At 34.4% G+C, this 27,200-nt stretch overlaps 1 protein-coding gene across 5 annotated transcripts in view; it reads right to left on the bottom strand.

Moving 5' to 3' along the window:
- The window catches only part of RALGAPA2 (Ral GTPase activating protein catalytic subunit alpha 2), a 374,367-nt gene that overhangs the window by 232,386 nt on the left and 114,781 nt on the right, over positions 1–27,200 (bottom strand). For all 5 annotated transcript variants that reach the window (XM_074209342.1, XM_074209345.1, XM_074209344.1 and 2 more), the window contains 7 exons: positions 21,688–21,825; positions 20,699–20,796; positions 19,052–19,142; positions 16,879–17,055; positions 6,942–7,135; positions 6,277–6,375; positions 5,849–6,004 (listed from right to left, as the gene is read on the bottom strand). In XM_074209342.1, the coding sequence (XP_074065443.1) occupies positions 5,849–6,004; positions 6,277–6,375; positions 6,942–7,135; positions 16,879–17,055; positions 19,052–19,142; positions 20,699–20,796; positions 21,688–21,825 (953 nt within the window). The remainder of the gene's footprint in view (positions 1–5,848; positions 6,005–6,276; positions 6,376–6,941; positions 7,136–16,878; positions 17,056–19,051; positions 19,143–20,698; positions 20,797–21,687; positions 21,826–27,200) is intronic.

The following is a 27,200-nucleotide window of genomic DNA, read 5'->3' as shown; positions in this document are numbered from 1 at the left end:
GTTCTTTATAGCATCAAAATATAACATAGTACCTATTTAATAAGTAAACAATAAATAAATAAATACTTGTTTACTATTGATGACAGACATAATTACCTTGGAATTAAAAAAAAAGTTAGAACAATTGCTTTTGTCATGTCTCTAAAGACAATAAAAACATTATTTCATGAGACATGTTCTAACATCAGAAAAAGAATCCAAAGAAGATACATTTACTACCTAAATCTTTTTTCATAGAAAATTCAGGAAGATACTTCATATTATGTAAATACTGCCATTGATCCCTGGTAACATGAATATGAGTGAAAATGGGAACAAGGATAGACAATAAAAAATAGAAAAACATGGATTTAAAAAAAGAAACTAGTTAGTCAGAGCCAAGATGGCAGAGAGAAGGCAGGGACTCCCATGGGTTCTCCCCCAAACCACCTCAAATACCTTTACATAATGACTCTACCCAAATTCTAGAGTGGCAGAACCTACAGAAAGTCTGAGTGAAACAATTTTCCAGCCCAAGACAACCTGGATACACAGGAGGGGTCTGTTACAAAGGGTTACCAAGGGCTCAAAACATAGCCCAGGCAGTGCTAGAGAAAACTGGCACCAGCTATCAAGTAACAGCTCTGGGAGACCTAGGTCTCTGGGGGCACCTGGGTCTGTGGCAGTAGGGTGGCCTTCAGGCCTCTCAGTCCAGGACAATTGGGAAGGATAACTGGGAAACTCAGCAGAAAAACTCTGTAAGAGCAGAGTCCCATTCAGCACATGCCTCAGTGCAGACCCAACCCCAGAGGACAAGGAGAACGTTTGAGGAGTGACCAGCAGGAAACCACCCAGAAGCTGCTTCTAAGAGCACTTAGCCCACAGGCAGTAAGGGGGTTGGAGGGGACTGCAGAGGTCTCTTTCCTATCTCTGAGGCAAGACTTGGCTGCTTCACCTATACTCTGACCTGGGTCACAGACTCAGAATAAGGAGCAGAAGCACAACAGAGGTTACTGCCTACATTGGAGCAGAGATCCTCCTCACAGCTCCAGGGAAGAGGGGAGTGCTTATGGTCATCCACAAACCAGAGCACAGGTCAGGGGAGCTGTCATAGCCTTTCATAAGACCTTGGAGGAATTGAGAACTTGCAAGTCCCAGGGGTGTCCCTGAAAACAGCTTAAAAAAAGAAAAACAAAACCCCTCAAAAGCTGGGGACAGTGTGCCCCCCCCCATGCTGGAAGCAGAGCCCCAGCTTAACAAATAATTGGGAAGGGCGGGCTAGGTGGCGCAGTAGATAAAGCACCGGCCTTGGAGTCAGGAGTACCTGGGTTCAAATCCGGTCTCAGACACTTAATAATTACCTAGCTGTGTGGTCTTGGGCAAGCCACTTAACCCCATTGCCTTGAAAAATAAAAAAAAAATTGGGGAAGTGAGCAAACAATAGAAGAAAAAAAATCTGACCATAGGTAATTACTCTGATCCTATGGAGGATCAAAATACACATTCAGAACAAAACAAAGTCAAAACTTCTGTATTCAAAGCTACCAAGAAAAATATTAATTGGGCTTAGACTATGGAGGAACTCAAAAAAGAATTTCAGAATCAAATAAAGGATGTAGAGGAAAAATTGGTAAGAGAAATCAGAGTGAAGCAGGAAAATCATGAAAATCAACTCAGTGTGGAGATACAAAAAAAAAATACTGAAGAAAATAACATCTTAAAAACCAGTTTGGGTCAAATGGAAAAAACAGAGAAAGATGCCTTAAGAAGCAGAACTAGCCAGATGGAAAAGGAGAAATAAAACCTTTCTGAAGAAAATAATTCCTTAAAATATAGATCAGAACTAAGGGAAGCCAATGATTTTATGAGAAATCAAGAACAATAAAACAAAACCAAAAGAATGAAAAACTAGAAGAAAATATGAAACACCTTACAGAAAAAAAAAAAACCACTGCCCTGGAAAACAGATCCAGAAGAGATAATTTAAAAATTAATGAGTTACTTGAAAGTCATGAACCAAAAAAAGACCCTAGATTCATTTTTCAAGAAATAACTGCCCTGAGGTCGTAAAAGCAGAGAAAAAAAATCCATCGATCACCTCCTGAAAGAGATCCCAAATTGAAAATTGCCAGGAATGTTATAGACAAATTTCAGAATTCTCAATCAAGGTGAAAATATTACAAACAAACAGAAATTAACAATCCAACTATCATGGTCTATTTTAAGGGCTCACAGGGCTTGTAATATGATATTCCAGAAAGCAAAAGAGCTTGAATTATAACTAAGAATCAACTACCCAGCAAAACTAAACATATTCTTTCAGGGGAATAGATAAACATTCAGTGAAATAAAGAAAATTTCCTGATTAAATGATCAGACCTGAACAAAAAATCTGATCTTCATGTACAGGTCTCAGATAAAGCACAGAGAGGGTGGACAAGAAGGGTAAATTATGAGTGATTTAATGATGGTGAATTGCATGCATTCCTGCATGGAAAGATGATGTTGATAACTCCTTTACCTTCTCATTTATTAGGCTAGTTAGAAGGAGAATATATATACATATATATATATATATATATATATATATATATATGTATGTATGTATGTATATATATACACAGATATATATATATATATATATATATACACACAGATATATATGTATATACATATATAGAGACAAGGCATAGGAAGGAGGTAAATTTGAAGGTATAATACATTTTAAAAATAGAATCAATGGGGATAGAGGAATGTACTAGGGAAAAGGGAATGGAGAGGTAGAATGGGGTAAGTTATTTTACATAAAAAAGGCAAAAAAGCTTTTACAGTAAATTCAGTAAATCAGAAGAAGGAGAAGGTTAGAGGGGATTTTATCAGAAGAGGCTTAGAGGGGCGGCTAGGTGGCGCAGTGGATAGAGCACTGGCCTTGGAGTCAGGAGTACCCGAGTTCAAATCCGACCTCAGACACTTAATAATTACCTAGCCGTGTGGCCTTGGGCAAACCACTTAACCCCATTGCCTTACAAAAAACTAAAACTAAAAAAAAAAAAGAGGCTTAGAGAGAGAGAGAGAGAATAACATAAATATCAGTTAGATATACAAATTCCTTACCCTAGAAGAAAATAGAAGAGGAAAGGGATGGGAGATGGGGACAAGGGGTGGTGGGGTGGTATAGGTGATAGAAGACAGGGAAGATTGTGGAAGGGGATAGTCAGACAAAATCTTTTGAGGAGGGAAAGGTTGAAAGGAGAGAATAGAATAAATGGGGATGGAGGGGAAATATAGCTAGCAATAGCAACTGTGAGAAAAAAATATGAAAGCAATTTCTTTGATGGACTTATAATATTGAATGCTATCCACTCCAAATACAGAGCTGATGATGTCTTAATTCAAACTTGAAGCACACTTTTTTTGTTCACTTTAAAAAAAACAAAAACAAAACCAAAAAGAGAGAGACCAAAGGGATGTAAGACTTCTCATACATCTCAGTGTTGCTGATGTATTCTTTTTTTATTTTTTTTTTAAATTTTGTTAGTTTTTACAAGGCAATGGGGTTAAGTGGCCTGCCCAAGGCCACACGGCTAGGTAATTATTAAGTGTCTGAGGCCAGATATGAACTCGGGTACTCCTGACTCCAAGGCCAGTGCTCTATCCACTGCGCCACCTAGCTGCCCCTTGCTAATGTATTCTTAATGAACAGAGTTGAAAGGTGCTAGACATAGTTATCTCCTACAAATAATATCACACACATACACACAAAAATGAAAATTATAATGTCTTAACAAGCAAGAAATAACTAGTTACCAATGTGGCAGTCAGTTCTGAATCAGTGATGGAAAATATCAAATTAGAAGGATAAAACTGATGAGATAACACTAAGTGATACAATCTTTACATATGACCTATTCAAATAAGGTACTGAAGGTAAAAAAAGGTGTTGTGGCTTGCTTCCTTGGGGCCCACAGCAGCAACCTCCCTCCAGGAGGGGAGCTGAGAATAAGGAGTCAAGCCACTACTACCTTATGCCTCCAGCTCAATTTTATTATTGTTTAGCTATAACATATATACTGTTAAGTCTTCCGGGGTAGAGCAAAGAATAATGAGGTAATTGGGGGGGATACAAGCAGGGTTTTTGTGCAGCGTCTTACATTACAGGATAGGGGAGTATGTTAGGGAGGAGACGATAAGGCACAGCTGTGTCTAGTGCCGTTGGTTAGTGGGGCGGAATGTCCAGCTCCCAAGGACTCTGGCTCACCTTATCTCTCAGGGCGGCAAGCCAGCTCCTGAGACTGTCCAGGTGGCAGTTTACTTGGAGATGATTTGTGTCATGGCTGTTAGAATAGCCTGTATACCCACAAAAAGGGAAATTAATAAAGAAAAATATTGATAGGAACTACTAGCACTTTCCATTTTAGTTGAAATGATGTAAAGTAATTGGCCAAAAAAATGAGGTAAATAAAGAGTCCAAAAAAATTAATTTACCAAACATTTAATAAACTTTCCAAGCTGAGCTATAATTTAAATGCAACACTACTAACGATTATGAATTCATTTTCAAGATATTATAGATGATTGTAGCAGATTATTTAAAAAAAAGATCAAATCATAAAATACCAAAGACATAAACCAATATTACCATACAGGAAGATTAGCCAGATAGTCAATTAATTCAAACCTCCTGAAAAGTATTTAGCAATGAAATAAAAGCAATGAGACAAAACACACACACACACACACACACACACACAGACAACTAGACCTATCAATAATTCTAAAGCATTATTTCTGTCACTGCAGTCTATGGAACCATGCTACCTGAAATTTTCAATAACAAATCTATTTGAAGTAAAAAAGGCAAAAATAACAACCAATAACATACCCTCCATCTAAAGGAGACAACTCTGAAAACACTGAAGGATTAATATTTAAGTTATATAAAAATGGAGATCTACCAGTTATAAACAATCATAAGCAACAAAAAAACAGAAAACTGAAAGGTATCAAAAATTAGCAAATGATAAGCCTACTTTTTCAACTATTTAAAATTTAAAAATAAAAGAATGCCCCTTAAATATGTTGAGTATCCTTGATAAAAATATAAGAAGGGAAAGGATAGCTAAACTATATTATAAAGTAGATTGCAGTCATGACTAACTCAAAGTACAAATAATACAATTTCTCATTATGCTCATTATCTTCTGGGTATAAAGAATTTTGATTTCATAAAGTTAAGTGCAGATTTAAAGGCTCTTGCTCCAACAAAATATGCCACATGTACTGTATCTAAAAATATATATAATAAAATCACAGAAGATTCCTTGGTAGCTGCAATCAAGGTAATTTCAATTTGATATTATTTTGTTACCAAAACAAAATTAGGCATAAAATAAGAAGGTATATATGCTCCCCAAAGGCGTTTATTATTGCAATGATATTTATTTATAAAAGTCCAAATGGAAGACAAATTTCATATGTATAAAGACATCCTCCAGATTCTCTTAATATATGACAACATGACAATGAAGACAATGAATAATAAAGAGCTTCCTAAATGAGATTCAAATCCATCAAGAAACAGCCCATCAACCCTCAGAGGGAAAAAGAATAAAAAAAATTTATGATGTACAGTCAGAGAGCCACCTAAAATTTGTCCATTAATTCAATTATCTTGGAAAGCAGTGTACATGTTGGACCCAGAAATAGACTGGGCATAAAGGCTAAGGCTAGTGGAACTGCCTAAGTTTGAGAATTCTGAGCTGCAGAAGGATTACAGTTAACCTCACCAAGACCTCATCAGGTAAGCTCTTATATTTTTTAATACATTTGAAATGATAATCATGAATAAATTAGAAAACAGAGAACATACCTGATCTTCACTAGTTAAGCCAATGTGCATAACAAGATAAAAATGCACTAGGAAATCAGAGTTTGGCAAAACATCTTGGCGCCTGGTCATCATAGCGCAGATTAGCCTGTATGCTTGCAGTTTACCTTCTTTATATTCATTTGGCAATGTAGCAGCCTGAAAAGAATAAGTAATTTTTACTATTGCCTAGTTCAAGTTGTTCAATACTTCATTATTGCAATAAAATTCTATACACTAACAGTGAAATTAATATTTTATATTAATATCTCTATCCTAATCTTAATATCTTACATAATTTGCTGAACTTTTTATATCACTTTTTCCTCTTTGCTGTGGGCAAGACAGGAGATGAGGTGTATATATTGGGATGTAGGTAATGTAAAAAGCAAAATGTGCCAATAATTTTTCTTAACTTTTTCTTAACTCACCTTAAACAGCCATGAGGCAAACATCCGGAGTGGTGGAATCAAAACAGGAGGAGATGGAGAAGTCTGGTTGTCCAAACTTATTGCTAGGTTATCCCGTATCTAAACAGAAGGAGTAGTCATAAGAGGGCATATTATATAGTGCAATAAAAAAAATTATAAGACAGAAAATATTTGCTCAAAATTCCTATCTAATTTTTATACAGATAAGCAAGAAAATACATTCTATATTTTTCCTACCTATATGTCAAATATTAACCTCTGAAAATTACATCTGTCTTTATATGTTATATTATATATAATATAATAAAATGAGACCATTTTCAATTCAATTTTAATTCACTTTTTTTATACTCTTTGGTTGTTAATTTATTATAAGAGTCACAGAGTTGTTAAGAGTCCCAGAAATTCTTTATGAATTTCAATGTGTTTATACCTAAATTCTATTAGATCATTTTTTGAGAAAACAAAAACAAAACCCCTGAATAAGAAAAATTCTCATATTTTTAAGAATGAAATTCCTATCCCATTTTAATTTGGTTTTTGCAATAAGCATAAAATATACTTGCACTTCCAAGTTATAGCCTGAATACAGCAAACTACATTATAATTGTAAATTGTAAATAAATGTACTATATTAGAGAAAAGGGAAAATGAAAAAAGAATACCTTTGCTAGTTTATACCAGAGTTCATAGAGATAGCCAAAAACTTTGGCATGGATTTTGGGTGATTGAATGTTATTAACATCTCCAAGGATTCCTAAGATTCTTCTCCATAACACAGCAGCAGAATCTGGATGCCAACCTATAAGATTTCCACCGGCAATTATACTGCAGTCATCAGCAAGGCATTCACTGCTGTCTGCAGAATTGAAAAAAAAACCCAATATAATTTTAATCATAAAATTTATATTCCATCACTATTATAATTCTACTCCAGGAAGAAAAAAACTTTAATCTTGAACTTACAGATACTGAATAAAAGCTATTAGCCCCTCTTAAAAACATGGAATATGAAATGCTAGAAACAAATAATGAGGATAGTGTCAGTGTTTCCTCAAATTAAAAAAGATTAAAGATTAAGTCAACAAATCACAGAATTTGAGAGCTGAATGGGAACTCAGTAGCCATCCAGTACAAGTATAGATGATAACATGCCTAATATATGATCTTCCAACGTCTTTAAAATCTTTCAACAGTGGGGGAATCCACTGTTCCTCCAGGCAGCCCTATGGGCTGGGTAAGAATTATTTCCTGCTAGTCTAAACTTGCTTCTTTTCCCCCCATTGTTCTTTGGTCTTGTCCTCTGGCACTAAAAGGAGCAAGTTCCTTCAAGTGGAGTAAAGAAAGTTTTCTACAGTACCTTCTACGTGTCTGACACTGTTAAGTACCTTTACAAATATTACTTCATTTATTCCATTTATTCAGGAAGTCAGTTTCCTGAAATACTGCAGGTACAAATCTAATCCCTGATCATCATGACAATCCTTCAACAATCAGTTTAGACCCATGGGCGGTTAGGTGGCGTAGTGGATAAAGCACTGGCCCTGGAGTCAGGAGTACCTGGGTTCAAATCCAGTCTCAGATACTTAATAATTACCTAAACATGTGGCCTTGGGCAAGCCACTTAACCCCATTTGCCTTGCAAAAACCAAAAAAAAAAAAGTTATACTGCATTTTAAAATGTAAAAAAAAAATGATTTTTAACTTGAAGGTCAAACTGAAGATGCTTGAATTTCCTAAAGAAAATTCTTTCCCTCCTTCCTTCCTTTCTTTTTTCTTTCTTCTTTGTTTCTTTGTTTGTTCTTCCTTCCTTCCTTGCCTGCTTTCTTTCTCTTTCTTTCTATGATATTCTGAGCCTAGCTTTTCCTTAAATGCTATGGATTATTTTTAACTGATAGAAATTATTCCTTTTTAAATTATAAAAATTACTTTATTAACTTTAGTCTTTAGAGGTCTACTCTAAATTTCATTATGGGATCTCTCTACAACTGCAGTTAAGACTTATTCTTGATTATAATTCAACTTATTATGAATATTTTTTCCTTAACACTGCGCCAAACACTGGGCTAAATGGTAGGGATGCAAACAAAAAAACCAGAGATTTCAATCTCTCCAATTATCAAGGGGCTTATGTTCTAACAAAGAAAGACAACACTTAAGGAGTGGCAAGGAATGGGAGCTTTGATAAAGAGAGTTACAAGGATAACAGGTTAATTTATAATGTATGCACTTAATTTGACTTCTGTTTCCAAAGCAAGTATTGAAGGAGTATGGCCTAGACAGCTGGACAGGATATAAAAGTGGAGAAAACTATTCAGTATAGTGGGCCAGTTTATATTCACAGAGTCACCAAGAGGGATAGTTGAGCGCCAAGACAGAATTCCAAAGAAAAGTGGATTTACCAAGGCACTTGAGACATGGATATGGGTTTGACATGGAGGTATGGAGGTCAAGAGTATGGAGGTTCACATTTTATGCAAAGATAGTTGTTTCAGGTGGGGAGAAACAGGGTAGCAAAGGTAGGTAGATGTTAATATCTCTGGTTCATGGTAGTGGAGAAATAAGAAAGGAGGGAGTTGCGATCAGCAATGGCAACGTTGGAAAAATATGGAAGTAACTTTTGTGATGGACTTATCATAAGGAATGTGATCCACTCACGACAGAGTTGATGGTGTTGGAACAAAGACTGAAACATATTTTTTTATTATTATTATTTGGGGAGGGTTCAGGGCAAGTGGGGCTGGGTGGCCTGCCTGGGGCCACATAGCAGGGTGATCATTGGGTGTCTGGGACCGGATTGGGACCCAGGTGCTCCTGGCTCAAGAGCCAATGCTTTGTCTGCCACCCAGCCACCCCTACTATTATTACTATTTTATTTTATTTTGGGTCTTTTTTTTTTCCCTTCTTTTTGGTTTTTGCAGGGCAGTGGGGATCGGGTGGCTTGCATGTCACATGGCTGGGTGGTTATTGGGTTTACAAGGCTGGATATGAACTCGGGTGCTCGTGGCTCCAGGGCTGATGCTTCGTCCATTGCACCACCTGGCCATACCTACAATTATTACTATTATTTTTTTATTTTAATTTTTTTTCTCCCCCTTTACTTTTTTGCCCAAGCAAGTCTATCTATATTCAATGGGGGGAGGGGTATTTTGTTTACTTGTAAACAAGTATATTTTATTAATGTAAAGAAAAACATTTGTACAAAATGAGAATATAAAACAAATTTAAAAAAAAGACTGAATGGGCTGGCAGAGAATGGCATGTGCCCCAAAACAGGAAGTTCTGATGCCATCTTAGATTGTGGAATCTATCTCACTCTGGAAGTACAAGAAATATATTTTTTTAGATTTTTCAAGGCAATGGGGTTGAGTGGCTTGCTCAAGGCCACATGGCTATATAATTATTGGGTGTCTGAGGTCAAGTTTGGACCCAGGTACTCCTGACTCCAAGGCTGGTGCTCTATTCATTGTGTCACCTAGCCACCCAAAGAAATATTTTTTTAAATGAACTCCCTATAACTGGACATATGACATTAAATGTTAAAAGAAAATTTCTTATTTGGAACTATGCCCAAAGGGCAACAAAAATGAGCATACCCTTTGATCCAGCAGTATCACTACTGGGTCTATACACGGAAGAGATGATGAAAAAGGGTAAAGATATCACTTGTACAAAAAATATTTACAGCATCCCTGTTTCTGGTGGCAAAGAATTGGAAATCAAGTAAATGTCCCTCAATTGGGGAATGGCTTAGCAAACTGTGGTATATGTATGTCATGGAACACTATTGTTATATTAGAAACCAGGAGGGATGGGAATTCAGGGAAGCCTGGAGGGATTTGCATGAACTGATGCTGAGTGAGATGAGCAGAACCAGAAAAACTGTACACACTATCAGCAACATGGGGCAATGATACACCTTGATGGACTCGCTCATTCCATCAGTGCAACAATCAGGGACAATTTGGGGCTCTCTGCAGTGGAGAATGCCATTTGTATCCAGAGAAACAACTGTGGAGTTTGAACAAAAACCAAGGACTACTGGTGCTTTAATTTAGAAAAAAAAACCTGATATTTTATTGTCTGATCTTGTTATCTCTTTTACTTTTTGTTTCCTCCTTAAGGATATGATTTCTCTCTTATCACATTCAACTTGGATCAATGTACAACATGGGAACAAAGTAAAGACTGATAGATTGCTTTCCATGGTGGTATGGGGGTGGATAAAATTGGGAGAAAAATTGTAAAACTCAAATAAAATCTTTAATAAAAGAAAAAAGAAAGAAAAAAATGCTTACTGATTGACTGAATGTGATTGCTGGGCCTCTTTCAGTGATATCTGAAAGATCATAGTGAATAGGAGAGGTAGAAAAGGATTATAGATAAGAAAATGTTGTTTTTTTTGGTGGGGGAAGGGAGAGAATAAGAATCTATAAATTTTAAGTGAATAAGCTAGATATCTGTTCCTAGCAAAATTAGAAAACAAAATGCTAAAGATATTGTCAGCAAATACTAGAAGAGATAGTAACAATCTCAAAACTCACAGTGGCTTCCTCAAGAACAGGTCAAGTCAAACTAACCTTATTTACTACTTTTAGAGGGTTAGTAGACTGGTGAAAAAAGAAAACATTAAATATTAAACTTCCCCAGATATTAGCAAAGTATTTGATGAAGTACTTCATGGTATTCTTCTTATGTTAATAATAGAGAAATGAGAGCTAAATGACTATAAATTCAATACTTATTGAATGATCAGCCTATTAATAGTCTAAAATCAACTTGTAAGGAAATCACCTGCAAAGGCCCTCACGGGTCTGTGCTAACTCTTGTTCAATTTATTAGTTTAGAAATAATTTGCATAAAGACATAGCATACTTAACTAATTTGCAGATATCACAGATAATTAACATGATAATAGTCAGGATCTGAATCTTCCAGGATCAGGAAGGAATCTAGAAGACCAGGCCAAATCTGATGTGATGATTTCATTAGGGGTCAGAGGGAGGGAGTAAGGATCATATCTGTGATCTTATTGGTATGAAAGTCACAGTGGCACACTTCTTCCTTCAATACCATTCAACACTTCCTCCACACTCAAGAGTTTTAAAGAGCTGCCTGTGGGCACTGCAAGGTTATGGAAGGGATTTGTCTGGGGTCATCTGCCAGGGGAAGACATGAATGCAGATGCCAAACTAATGTCTCACATCTCAAGATGAAATATAATAAGAATAAATTTAAAGTCTTAGACTTAGATTTAAAATATCAGTTCTACAAGAATTTCACTAGATCATAAGCTCCTTAAAGTCCATAACTTTCTTTTTACTTGTATTTGCATTCTCAGTTCATAACCCAGCATCTGATACATAGTTAAATGCTTATTGCCTTGCTTTTTTTTAAAGAGTTATAAGCGTTATCACAAAATACTAAAGTCTTGGTCTGCACCAAAAGAAGCATAGCTTCTGGGAATAAGAAGGGGACAATCTCAGTCTATTTTGTCCTGGTCAGACAATACTCAGGGCATTGGGTTCAACTCTGGAGAATTTAGGGAAGGTACTGATAAGTAAAATAATGCCCAGATAAGTGCCCAACATGATGAAGGCCCTGAGTCCAGTAATGTTAGCATCAATTTAAGGAACAAAGAATGATGAACCTGGAAAAGAGAAGACTCAAGAGAATATGACAGCCTTCCTGTAGAAGATAGGGAATTTGATTTGTTCTGATTGGTTAATGATGATCAAATGTTACAAAAAGGAAGTGATCAAATGTTACAAAGTGGGAAATTTAGGTGCAAAGTCAGGAAAAGCTTGCTAACAAGTAAGTTATCCATAAACAATACAGGATGTTCACCTGTTAGTGGATTTTCCCCTCTTCAGAGGTCTTTAAGGAGAGAATGAATATTTATAACTGTAATGGGGATTTGGGTTTATGGTTTAGTCTTGAATGTTCTTGAGAGATCCTTTCCAATGAAAAATTATCTTATTCTATCCTCCTTTTGTAGTTTTAAATAATAATTAACATTTATAAAACATTATAAAGTTTGCCAAGAACATTACCTATAGCAGATCATTTGAGCTCCTAACAGTGTAAGAAGGTAGTTACTATAGTTATTAGTAATCCTTTTTAAAGATGAAAAAACTGAAGCTCAGGAAATTGAAAAGACTTGTCAATAATCTCACAACTAATAGGAGTGACATAATAAGTGACATCTGAATAGAGGCTTTTTTGACTCCAACCAAGTCTGCGATTTTGTGTTATAGAAGTGTAATGGAATATCACTTGATTATGAGAAAAAGCAAATATGAATAACGGGAAATATGAGTAAAGAAAGATGCTCATGAACTGATTAGGAAAGAAGAAACGAAATGAAGGAGAAGGCATTTCAGCTGGGCTTTAAATAACAAGGAGTAATTGGACAAGAAGAATCAAAGAAGAAGGCAGATCCCAGGCAAAGGGAACAGTATATGTAAAAACTCAGAAATAGTATATTCAAGAAAACTAATTTGGTAGTTGCTTATAAATGATCATAGTGAATAAAAATCCAGAATGGCAGGAGGAGATAAAAGAGGAGAAGACTTTGAATGCTGGGCAAAGGAGATTGTTTAAACTTTGCTAATTATCCATTTGAGGAAAGGGATAATATAGAGTCAGAGATATTTGAGGAAACTCAATCTTACAGAAAACTATATGATGAAGTGGAAGAAAGATACAAAAACTAGTTAAAAGGCTACAGGAAATGTTCTTGCATAATAATGATTAAATGAAGGTCTAGACAACAGGGTGTCAGTATATAGAGGAGTGACAGATGTGAGGACTATGGAATTAAGCAGTATGGGAGGGGGGAAATAGCAATGAGGTAGTTTCAAATTCTGATTTTGGCATTTTGCATTTGAGATATCTATGAGACATTCTGTTGGAAATGGATGACTAGGGTTCAGGAATGAGACTAGGTTTGACTTTGTTAAACCTGGGAGGCATCTGGTTAGAAAGGATATTTAAGACAATGTAGCTGAAGAGTTCAAGTGAGAACATGAAGACAGAAAAAACAAAAAGTACAAGGAGAGAGAGAAAAATGAGAACCCCATTTGGGGTATGATATGATTGATAATTCTGTAAAGAATCTGAAGAGTAGTCTAGCAGGCAAGAGGAAAACCAGGAAAAATTACAATTACAAAAACCCAATGAGGAGAGAGTATTCAGGAAGAGAGATAGTCAACAGTGTGAAAAAGTGTCAAATTTTGCACTGTGAACAAGAACATGGACTAAGAAAAGTGTCATATTTGTAAACTTTGGAGAAAGTTTTCACTGAATGAGATTAAAAAAAGAAGTGAGAAGCAAGGGAGGGGAAAAGAATTGGGAGCAATGAGTATTGTTAGCTTTTTCTAGGCATCAGTGAAATGGAAGAAAACTATAGAACAATAGCTAAAGGCAATGATAATATCTAGTGAAGGTTTTGAAAAAGGACAGGGAGATATGTTTGTAGGAAGCAAAAAAAGAAACCAGCAGATAGGGAGAAAATGAAGATTACACAGACAGAGCGAGGATTGAAGAGGCTATCTACAAGAAAAAAAGAAGGGACAAAATCAAGAATACACGTAAAGGGGTTGGCTCTGGCAAGGAGAAGAGTCACCTCTTTGTTGAACTGGATTGAAGGACTGGGGGAGATAAGAAGTTTAGCACTGAAGAGGAGAGAAGTCTTTATTTCCTCACTAAACTATGAAATGAGGTCAACAGCTGACTGAGAGGAGGGATTTGAGAAGAAAATACAATATTTAGAATAGCCTTTGTGGGGAATGAGACATTAATTAGAGAGAAGTAAAAGCACTGCCTTACTGAAGATATGGCCTTCACAGCTTCTGAGGTGAGATAACATAAATTTCTATTTTATTTAAATTTAGTGGACCCAAGAAACCAGATTGTATGACTTTCTCCAAATGTTCAACTGCTCATGAATAGCAGTTGAGGAGATAAACAGTAGGAGTAATCCAGGTTTGGAGCTTAATAAAGCAAAAATGGTGATAGGACAAGAGAACAATATTGAACAGTGTTGAAATTAATTGGCAAAGTGAAGTCAGACCAAGGATAATGGCTGAAAAAAGTACCATCTCCAGTGGCACGGAGAGGGAGTAGAGTTAGTAAGAAGTTTAGAAGAGGTAAGATCAGACAGAAACAAGTCAGAGTTTAGGGAATAGGTATCATGCTTAGAGGTGATTAGAAAATCAAGAGTGTTATTTTTGTGTGACTGAAATGGAGAGGTAGGGAAGGGAAAGAGAATGAAACATTATTTATATATATTAAATGCTCTTTTTGAAGCACTGTACTTTGCATTTTACAAACATGATTTCATTTGATCCCCAGCAACTATGGGATGAAAATATTATTACTATCATCATCATCACCACTTTACAAATAAAGATATTGAGGCAGACAGTCTTGCACAGGGTCACAAGGCTAGTATCGCTAGTATCTGAGACTAGAGTTGAAGTCAGGCTCCCAAGTCTTTCTACTATGCCTCTTGGCTTCCTAAAATAAAAACTAACATAAGAACTTTAAGTTTTATAATTTATAGTTATAATTTATGTAATTGTGTTATTATATAATTGTAAGAGATATATAATTATTATAATTTACATAATTATATAATTATAATCTTTAAAAGTGTTTTGTAAATGTGATATCATTTTATTTTCACAATCTATCTGTGAGGTAGAGGCTTTTATTATCTCCATTTTTTAATTGGAAATTGAAGCAGACAAAGGTTAAATGACTTCTTCAGGGTCATGGAGTGAGTAAGCATCTGAGGTCACGTCTGAACTCAAGTTTCCTATCTTGAGTAAGATGCTTTAAACAACACTACCTAACAGAATGAGGCAGTCATAGAATCTGAAGAAATGGAAGGTTAAAATGATAGAACTTGAAGAAATGGAGGAATTGGAAGGTTAAAGTGTTTGAAAGATCAAACATTTATGACAAAGTCCCTTAGTGTAAGGAGATTTAGAAAAAGGATCCCTGAACCCTGTGAGGTGGAGTCCCTGGGATTCCTGGGAGGACACAGATTATCAGTCCCATGGTTTGAGACGGCATGCATATTTTGATCTCCAACCCTGGAGGTGGCAAGACATCAAAACTGAGGAGACCAGAGAATGAGAGAACTGAAGTTCTCTGGCTCAGCAGTCACCCAAACCAATCTATTCACAACAGAATTCAATTATTATTATTATATACTTAAAAAATGGCCATGGGCTCTCTTTGGGAACCTGTCTTTTTGCCATTTCCACATCCTGTTCCTGGTTCTGTTCTCAGAATTCAAAGAGAATAAGACTTATCTCTTGGTTACAGGGAATTCTTTCAAATTCTTGAAGACAGTATTATGTCTCCTCTAGGATTTCCTTTTTCAAGTTCAACACAACTGGTTCTGTTGACCAAACCTTAATTGTCAGGACCTTTTGGCATTTGAGTTGCCTTCCTCTGGGTACTTTCTAGCTTATCAGTATCCTTCTTAAAACTGTGGAGCCCAGAACTGAACACAATGCTCCAGAGGAGGTCAGACAAGGACAGCAGAGAGCAGAATTATTATCTCCCCATTCCTGAAAACTATCCCCTTCCTCAAGCAGGACAAGACTACATTAACTTTTTGGTTGCCATCTCTTTCCACTGACTAATTTGGCACTTGGAGTCCACTGGAGAGCCAAGATTCTTCTAACAACTACTGTATATCCATAATCGTCCATATTAGATTGGTGCAGTTGATCTTTTGTACTCAATGTGAGACTCTACATTTATCTCTATTGAATTTTATCTCAATAAATTGAGCCCAAATGTTGATCCTTCTGAATCTTGATTCTGATATCTAACTATATGACTGCCTGTGTCTCTTTGTATTTCAGTTTATTAATTAGTCATCAAGGTCCCTTCTAGTCATAAGGTTCAATTTATTTTATTTAACATTTTTAATACATTTTAACTTAGGACATACTTCCCAAACTTCATTTTCTTATTAAACAAATGGGTGTTTTTGTACACTCATTACCTAGCACAGTGTCTCACATATATTAGTTCCTTAATAAATTTATATTCACTGATTTTATTTATTGGCAACAGAGAAGTTATTTTGATTTTGCTTGGTGTTGCCTACTACTGAGAATAATACAACTGGATCATTTTGTTGATTTCAATAAATATTTACTGAATGCTTTTGAGAACAATAATCAGAAGTTCCTAAATGGTAAAATAGAATGCCATACAAAGGGGTTCAAGAAACAGTCTTTTCTCTCAGTTAGCATATAGTGCAGACAATAAGATTAAGATATGAAACCATCAAAAATTAGGAGATAAGGGATTTAGTGTTTTAGGTGAGTCTGTACTGATGACTTCTGAAAGCCTTTAAACTCTAAGTTTATTTATATTACATGCTATATTGGTATCAAGGCACTTAATTTAACTACTTAGGTAGTTAATTATTTAGTTAATTATTAATCATTTAAAAGTTGGGGAAAAGTGGGGAAGTAAATATGAAACCTATTATGGGATACCACTTATGAAAACCTATTTCCTACATGTATGTGTATTAAAAGTGATTATATTTATGGCAAAAATAATCATTACCTGTTAAATTTGCAGCATCCGTGGGGCTCAGCTGTAACCAATGTCTAGCATCTGAATCAACAGCAACATCAGTTGGTGTATTCAGTTCTTGGTCTTCTTCAAATGGATGCCATGGATTTATTGTTATCTCTACCTCATTATTACAGCCAAGGGATGTGTCACTGCTAACACTTTCACCTAACACAACCAGGGGAGTTAAAAGATATAAATAATGAATAACTAGAGAGGTTATTTTCAAAACTACAATTAAAATGATTAGTCAAATCAGTAAAAATCCACCTAGAACATCCTAGAACACAAAAATAAGATGCACAGAGGTGTACCCAGAAAAACATCTATTCAGATATTGATAAGAACCAAATTCAAACTACATTCAAATGCTGCCTAGTGTCTGAAGTCTTCAGACAAAAATACAAAAAGTTTCAGAAATTTCTTTTAAAAAGACTTTAATGATGTTAATCACAGTCATCAAGAGTTATAAATTAAGCTAGACTATGTAACATACAGACCATTCCGAAAAACCATGTCAAATGTTAGTTTTTTAAATAATTAATTCCTATATAATTTTCAAAAAACTTATGCTTTGTTCCTTTATGAGATGTTGGTTTAGCTAAAACAATCAAAGTTAACTGCACATTTACTTTACTTTAATTCATATTATTTTAATAAATATTTTTAATTGCAGTCAAATTTTGTGAACAAAAGCAAAATGAATTCATAGAAAAATATCAGTTAATGTTTAATCATGATCAAGATTGAAAAGATAATATGATTAAAAAAGAAAAAACTTTTTTTAAAAACCAAGGTTAGGGAACACAAAAAATAAACTCAATAAATACAACAAAAATGTCCTATATTGTGGTTATTATTGGAAATTTACAGAAAGGGAAGAAAAATGGGAAACAGAAAATACAGAAACACATAGAGATAAGAACACAGAATTTCATGGAGTAGCAATTTCCATTTCATGATATTTTAGGAAGCTGCTAGACTGTTAAAGTCACACTGAGGCATTTGCTCAACTGGAAGCATACATTATAATGGTTTAGCCTTCTTTGATATTTGTTCCTTGAACAAGATGTGTTCTTAGTAGAAGGTTTTTTTCATCCTTGTTCTGATCAGTATAATAGTGCTTCACTAACTTTGAATAATAGTGCAATAAAATGTTCCACAAGTAAATTTTCCAAATAACAATCTTATACCTGTGACAACTAAATTTTTTATTATGACAAATTTAATGGAAATATTTCTAAACATACTTCTCTGGTTTATTAAACAGTATACTAAGCAAAATGTAACCTTAAATTGATGATTCAAAGTCATCAATATGAATAAAGATCAAAGTACTATACTGTGAAACTAATATCTTCAAGAGGTTACTGAAGCCATCAGCTTCAAAGCTAAATGTTATCATATTGCTATACTTTAAAGTTCCTTTATGTAACTGTCTCATTGATTTCAATTAATTGTCACTTCTCAGTTGTTCCCCTCCTGCAGTCCACCATTTTATTGCAATGATTTCAACAAAGGAAGTATAAAATTTGTCATGGAAAATTAGATGGTGAAAATTATTAAAATAAGATCTAATTTTACATATTAGTCGTTCTGTGAGGATCTGAAAATTTTTCTAAGGAATCTATCTGGTGAGTTGTGTAACAATTATATTTCTTACAGCTCAGAGACTGTTCTGAATGATTAGAGTTGAGAGATGTCCAAACAAAGGACAGGGAGGCTATTACAATAGGTTTTCTGATTGTACCAACTATTTTTTTAAAGGTTATCTTTTTTCACATCTGCTTTGCTTTTTCAATACTCATTTGAATGAAGGAGATTTAAAAGTTTCTGCCTATGTAAAACTTGGAGAATTTGTCTGAGAACTGAAGAAACTAAATGCTGTGGAAAGGATTTCATTTTCCCCTTCATTTGGCTATAGTCAGCAGACAGTACAATTTGTTCCACTAAGTCCTTGCCTAGGGGAAATATATTACTGTGCAAATTCATAATTAGCTAGAAAATTTGGCTAAATAAAACACAACTTAAAACTAAAATAGTAGTAATTTAATTTAATGGAAAATGGAAAAATTACTTATAAATGGCATATATACACATATGTATGTGTGTAAGTTAGTTTTTGAGGATGATCAAAACAATAATTCAAGTTCATGGAACTTACTCTTTTGTCTTTCTCTGCTTTTTCCTTCTGTTTGATGCAAATCATCCTTTAAATCTATTTCAGCTGGGCTACTGCTTCTGCGCACTAAAACCTTCAGACAATGAGAATTCACGTTGCATTGTTTATTATGTTATTTTTCATTTTAATGAGATCATAGAATTTTCTAGTATACATTTCTAATAGCCAAACAAAATATAGGCAATCATAAAAGCAAAAAAGCAAAAAAAAAAAATAATGCTGCAATGTATATACATTTCCATTTTGAAATTATCAATTACTCAAAATTTGTAATTTCAGTTAATAGATTCCACTATGTTAACAGGCATTTGATTAAACTGATCTACTGATGAAGAATATAAAATTATGCAAAATTAATTTTAAATTTCTATAAATTCACCCAAATATATATATGCAGAAAATTATATTTTCTTATCAGTGCTTCCTTCTCCCTGGTGGTCTAAGCCAGGATACTTTTTGGCTTCCACAACTACAATTATTTATTTATTTTTTTTGAAAGGCAATGGGGTTAAGTGGCTTGCCCAAAGCCACACAGCTAGGTAATTATTAAGTGTCTGAGACCGGATTTGAACCATCCACTACACCACCTAGCCACCCCTCCACAACTACAATTAAAAGGTTCCTTTAACAATTTACTTGATCAAATATCTTCATTTTACAAATTAGAAAACAGAAACTAAGAAAGATTTGGTGGTTCATCCTCAAATGTACAACTAGTTTGTGGCTGAACTAAGACTGGAAATCAGTTCACTTGAAAAGTGAAAATTAAAGTATGCATTGGTAGAAACCAGGAACAAGATCAAAGGAAAGAATTTTTCTTCCCCCAACAAGGAAAGACTAACAATTAAAAGTTAAGTGCATTATAGAGTTAATGGATTAAAACATATGAATTCCAAATTTAGAAGAGAATCTGATCCAGTTAGACTAATTAAATTATCAAAAGGAACTAAACTATACTTTTTTTAGAGGTTTATAACATCTCCAACATTAAAACAGTGGGAAGGGGTGGCTAGGTGGCATAGTGGATAAAGCTCCAGCCTTGGAGTCAGGAGTACCTGGGTTCAAATCCGGTCTCAAACACTTAATAATTACCTAGCTGTGTGGCCTTGGGCAAGCCACTTAACCCCATTTGCCTTGCAAAAACCTAAAAAAAACAAAACAAAACAAAAAAAAAGTGGGAAAAGAAATAACATCTTTAAAAGACACATTACTAAGATAAGAAAATGTTATTCACCACCAAAATTAGAATATAAACAAATAAAAATAACCAAAGCAATGAAGTGAAGATAATTTATGCCTGTAAATAATGAGAAATGATGACATAACTATTTATATAACTCCTTCAGATAGTAATGGCTAATTTTCAGACAATTCATAAAATTTTAAATTTTAATCTAGTTTAATTCTCAAATTCCTAATATACCTATAAAATTACATGGGGGTTTTTTTTTCTTTCCTAAAAAAGTAGAAGTCAAAAATTCTTTGAGATGAATTCCTACCAGAATATATGAGTTGGGTAGAGGGGAAACACTAACATTTATAATACTGCTACTATTTATTTTCATTTACAAAGTTTAATTATAGTTCCCAAAGGAATACCAATTTGGTAAAACAATTAAAGCATCTTACAGCTGGTACTTCATTTTCTTTCCTTAAATGTCCTTTATTTTCTTGAATTTGTCTGGGATCTGATGAACTTAAATTCGGTGAATTCTCTATTTTTTTACCTATGGAATGAAAAATTGACTGGATTACATATTTCTGATTGATTATAGTTTTAAAATAAACAACTGCTGTCAAGGAAGCAGGAGATAGTACTAGACCTCACCTGTCCTGGTTTAGCTTAGGTTTCTTTAGAATAGATCATGTTGTGCATCCCTCATTGTAAGAGAGGAAAATGAGGGCAATTGAGGGGGGAAGAAGTGGGGTGGAGGGTGAAAGGGGGGAGGGGGAGGGGACAAGGAGAAAAAAGGGGAGGGGCTGAGGAGAGAGAAGGAAAAAGAAAGAAACAAGTTTATGGGAAAAAACTTTTCTGGCTTATTTAATAAATGATATTTAGTAAATAAACTGAGGATTCAAAGCTAAATGATTAAGAAATTGCAATTTTAAAACTTAAATGAGGAAATAATGGAATATACCCCCCTTAACTTACTTAGAATTGAAAGGAAGATAAGGAAGTTAGGTGTATATAAGACTATCATTCCATGTAGGCTAAATACAAGATAGTCAATCCATAAATGCTGCTATACCTAAAAACCAATTTCAAAAATGAATGCAAAAATGTAAAAATATATTAAGAAAAAGTTTTAATAAATATATCCACAGTGACAGGCAGTGTGGCAAAGATAGAGAGCTTAAATTAGACAGCTTGCCTCTGATCTAGATTCAAACCCAGTTTCAGACACATCCTGGCTTAGTGACTGTGGGCAAATCAAATCACCTCTCAAGTACTTAAGGCTGTTCCTAAAATTATATGCAACTGTTGTTAAGGGAGTTTTCTCATCTAAATTCCCCATATCAATGAAATCACAGATTGAATCAATATTTGTCTATAGCAAGACAACTTTTTTTTGTAAGGATGCACAACCTTACAAAAACATTAAAAATATATAATTTACCTTGATAAGAATCAGAATGTAACTGGTCAGTTATATCAGAAGTACTACTGCTACGAGGTATCTGTTGTTCCTGGTCAACCAATAGGCAGCCAGTATCACATCCCATTACATTTTCTGATTGTTGGCATTCTTCAACTTCTGAAAATCATTAACAGAAAATATGCAATATTTTAAAATTAAATTATAAAACTTGAAATAAGATATTTTATTCTATTCTAAATTACTTTAAAGTTTAGAAGTTTCAAAATAGACATGATGATGAACCTGAATAAAGCACTTAGACTTCCTAAGATTAATGTTTAATACTATGAAAATATTTTAACTCAATTTTCACAATTAAAAAAATTAATACAGCAAAATAAATAGTACATATGGCAACCATTAAAATCACTGAGCAGAAGAAAGAATGGAAATAAGCAAGGAGAAAGAAAATGTGCAAATACTAAAGCCTGGATTATTATCTGATGACTAAATTTGATGAAAGAAACAGAGGCATAAATTTACCAAAATTAAAGAAACAGGAAACATGAGAGTTAAACTTCAATTTCCAAAGTAAGTGCTAAAATGTAAAATGAGTTTTTCATAGACATGAGTTAACTATGCATTACTAAATGTCTTCATTATTATGTCTCAATATTAGGTATGTGTTTTTTATTATGTACTTGGTAGTGTTTTAGTTTTCCAATATTCTAAAATATCAATGACTACATTAATGATATTCCCTTCAATCATGCATACTGCAGTTGACAAAAGCCCTGGGTTACACAGAGTATTTTGGTTCATATTTTAAAAATAACTTATTCTGAAGAAAGGCTCATATTCAACCTATTGATTCCCCTTAAAAATTGACATATTTTTAACTTGGATAAAGGTTTTTTTTAAGTTTAAATTATGCAACTTGATATTTTGAAAAAGTATGCAATTTGAGATTTTTAAAAATCACCTTACATTTTATGATCCTATGAATCTTAAGAATATAAAATAAACAATCAATAATTGCGAAATACATTGCAATAATGAGTACAAACACTTGGGAAGTAACTAAAAAAAACTAAATCACATAATAAGAAATGATAAATATGAGGAATTCACAGGAAGAAAAACTGATAATGAATGACACAAGCAGGAAAGAAAGTATCATTTTACAATAATAACAATACTGTAATTGAAAAGGTATCTAAAAGATGGTTAAACTCTAAATTACTTAAAACATAATTATCCTAGGAATATGTCTCTGTCCTAATGGCTAAGAGGCAGAGGACTAGAGTATAACACAATACAATACAATACAATACAATACAATACAATACAATACAATACAATACAATACAATACAATACAATACAATACAATACAATAATACAAATACAATCACCATTTTGGTGTTTTTGCTTAATTTTTCTTCAGTGTTATAAGTTCAGTTGGGGAGGGAGGGAGGAATTTTTTAATGTTTTATACAATGGCAAAAGATATCAAAATAATGAAAAATACATTATGGTAAAAAGGACAAATAGGGGGCAGCTAGGGGGCACAGTGGATAGAGCACCAGCCCTAGAGTCAGGAGTACCTGAATTCAAATCAGATCTCAGACACTTAATAATTATCTAGCTGTGTGGCCTTGGGCAAGCCACTTAACCCCACTGTCTTGCAAAAAACTTTAAAAAAAAAAAGACAGAAAGACCAGCTTCTGACCTCACCATTAGAGAAAACTTTTTCTCATCAAGGTTAACTAAAGATTTCTTAATAACTAAATCAGTCAACCAATATTTGAAAGTATAGTATTTAAATACTATAAGCATTATCTAAAAGATTTCATGTGTTGATTCTTTGGTTTCCCTGCCTCAAGTCCTTCCTCATTCTAATGACAGACAAACAGACATATTCATGTGATCTCTTTCAAAATGTAATTTATCTGAGAGCAGGTACTCTTTAACCTTACTAATGAGTAATGCTTAGCAGACAGACACTGGGTGAGTGTGTGCTGATTGACTGAGCATCCAATTGAATTCCTCCACCTTTGACTTTAAGGAACTGTCCTTTCTTGATTTGCTTCCTTCCAGTTTGACCAATTCTACTTTATCTCAGCATCATCACTTTTTACACCTATAACCATTACCTTAATTCAGTACCTCATCACTTATTGTCTGGCATATTTTAATTGTTCCCAATCATTTCCCTACTTCAAGTCTCTCCCTTCTCCAATCCATTCCCTATCAAATTCATCTTCCAAAAGCAAAGAGTCTGATCTGATATGCGGGTGCTTTTGCTCAAGAATTTCTATTCTTTCTAGAATAATATGCAAAATTCTGAACCTGGACACTTCTAGTCTTTCAAAATCAGTCTTACACTTATTGGCTTATTTTACTAATAAAGGGTAATGGTAATGAAGGTCAATAGATTAGTACCTTCAAATCCTTAATAAATATGTGTTGAGTGAAAAAATAAGTAAATGGAATAACACCTTGATTAACCTCTAATTAGGAGATAGAGAGACCAGACTTGTGATTTCACTGTCGAAGGAAACTCTCAGGTAAAGAAGTTCCCTCCACCAAGGCAAATCAGAACCTTCTCTGAATCTTCTAGTCTTAGAGAGCTTTTTAGAGCAGAGAGAAGATTAAAAAATAAATTTCCTTAGGGTCATACTGCCAGTATATGTCAAAACCCAGGTACTCACACTTCAAGGTTAGTTCTCTACTTAATAAACCATGGCTTCTCTCCTGGACAAAAAAGGTACAGATAAGTTTAAGAAACTAATAAGTTAAAAATTTTAGTTTAACTTTTGCTCCATTCTCTTTTAGTAATAAAAAAACATCTGCAAGAAAAACAATTAACATTAGAGATTGGGGGATTCCTTTACCAGAAAAATCTTTCAATCACTAAAGATTTAACTACAGCCACCTCATTCTAAGCAGGGTTGTCAAAGACCAGGCCAGTGAAATTTAAGCTGACAGTTGCTAATCAAGCAAGAAAGGTAACAGACTTCTGTGTCTGCCATCCACACAACTGTTCAGCTAAGTCCCAAGAGCTTCATTACTGTGAGAGCCAGGGTGTGGTAAAATCTGTGCACACAACTCAAACACCATCTAAGAAGTTGTAAAGCTTTGACATCTTTGCTATCAGAGAATACACAGTGGTGTAATTCTTGAAGCAATAAAGTACACACACACACACACACACACACACACACACACACACACACTCATTCTTTGTGCGCGTGTGTGGGTGTGTTTGGGTGTGGGTGTCTCACCCCTCTCCTTTCCTCCACACTTCTATAATTTGTCTTGCAGTTGAGAAGGCAATTCACCCAATGTCTTTTTGGTTTAAACTAAGGAAAAGGAATTAACACACTTAAGAATTTCTACAATGTTATATTCAACAATTTTTTTCTGTTTATTCTTGGGGACAGGTTAACTGTGTACTTAATCATGATTAAACTCTAGAAGAATGTGGGAAAATTATCATGCATGTGTCAGGATTACTGGAAATAAAGATGAATAGCTAATGACAAGCTGGACTGCTCTAGAATGCACTAGAGATCCGGGATCAGGAAGGCCTGAATTCAAATCCCACCTTCAACACTTCGATGACCCTGGGCAAGTCACTTAACCTGTCTGGCTCAGTGTCTTCATAAATTGAAGATAATACAGAACCTACCTCACAAAGGTTACAGTGAGAATCAGATGAATTTGTAGGGCCCTCAGAACAATGCCTGTTAGACAGTAGGTACTTAATAAATGTCCCTTCCCTCATCCCCTAAGGATCTGACAAATCACTTACCTTAAACAACAAATTCAGTGATAGAACATTTAGAACGTTCTAAAAGAGTAAAACATTCCCATACTTTTTCACTTCCAAAAAATATTTCATTATGGACTATAAAAACTTTGAAAGTAATTTAGAAAAAAAGAACCAGAATGAAGAATAGGAAAAAAAGAGGCAAATCTGATATGAAGAGAATGAAGGGTTTAGGTGACAAGAATAAGGGCCACAGAAGTCATTTCCTAATTTTCTTTCTTTTTACATATTTTTTCTACTTTCGATTTTGCAATAGAGTGATGGTATAGATTATTAGTTCCATGAAGGAATGGAAAACCAGCAATGTAGATATTCACTAAAGGATATATTTTCTTTTTTTAAAAAAATTTATTTAAGGCAATGGGGTTAAGTGACTTGCCCAAGGTCACACAGCTAGGTAATTATTAAGTGTCTGATGCTGGATTTGAGCTCTGGTCCTCCTGACTCCAGGGCCAATGCTCTATCCACTGCACCACCTAGCAGCCCCAAAGGATATATTTTCAATGCAGCTACTAACTAAAGGATATACATTAAATCCAACGTACAAACTGGATCATTGCACAGACCTACCTTTATATTTTTTAGTATTAACAAAAAGAATCTGGGATATATCCAGATGACTGATCCTGGCTATTTTCCCTTCTAATTAAAGATGTCAGAAACAATATACTTTGTTCTACAAATTACTATTAATTTCCCATTTGGAAGGAGTGGGTACAGATAGGCATACTAATACAATGCTGGTACAGCTGTGAAATTGGAACAACTGTTTTGGAAAGCAATTTGGAATTAAGCAAGTAAAGTGACTAACATGTCCATATCCTTTGAACCCATTATTGGGTATATGCCCTAGGGAAGTTATGAATAAGAAAAAGATCTTCATCTACTCCAAAACATTTACAGTAACACTTTTTTTTCATACTAGCTAAAGTAAAGTAAATGCCCATCAGTTGAGAAATGGCTTTTTTTTTTTTAGATTTTTGCAAGGCAAATGGGGTTAAGTGGCTTGCCCAAGGCCACACAGCTAGGTAATTATTAAGTGTCTGAGACGGGATTTGAACCCAGGTACTCCTGACTCCAAGGCCGGTGCTTTATCCACTATGCCACCTAGCTGCCCCTGAGAAATGGCTTTTAAAAAAAACTGGTATATGATGCAATGAAATACTACTGTGCTATAAAAAATGATGTGTGAAAATACAAAGTAAAGAAAGAGCTATATGAACTGATATAAAGTAACATAAAAAGAGGCAAGAAAACATACGTAATAGCTACAATAATTTAAATGGAAAGATCTAAGATGTAACAAAAATGAAAAGCAAATGTAACAAAATTACAAAAATTAAGTGAGATTGACACAAAGAGATAGAACACACATCCAACCAAATCATCACTTCAAGGAATCCACAAGTTTTACAAAAAGGAATGATTCTGGCTCAATCCATCAATCAATTGTCCTGATTTTTTTCTTTCTAAAGAAATGCTGTTTGCTAAAGTGTAAAATGGGTTTTTCATAGTCATGAGTTCATTATGCATTACTAAATGTCTTCCTTATTATGTCTCAATATTAGGTATTTGTGTGGTTCTATTTCTTTTTATTACTTGATAGTGTTTTTGTTCTCCACTGTTCCAAAAGCTCAATGACCACATCAATGATGGTGCATATTACAGTCAACAAAAGCCCATCCAAGACTAAGGATGGAAGATCTGATAAGAAATAC

Source organism: Macrotis lagotis, chromosome 1 (genome assembly GCF_037893015.1).
Source record: "Macrotis lagotis isolate mMagLag1 chromosome 1, bilby.v1.9.chrom.fasta, whole genome shotgun sequence".
Classification (NCBI taxonomy): Eukaryota; Metazoa; Chordata; class Mammalia; order Peramelemorphia; family Peramelidae; genus Macrotis; species Macrotis lagotis.
This window is presented reverse-complemented; position numbering and strand designations above follow the sequence as displayed.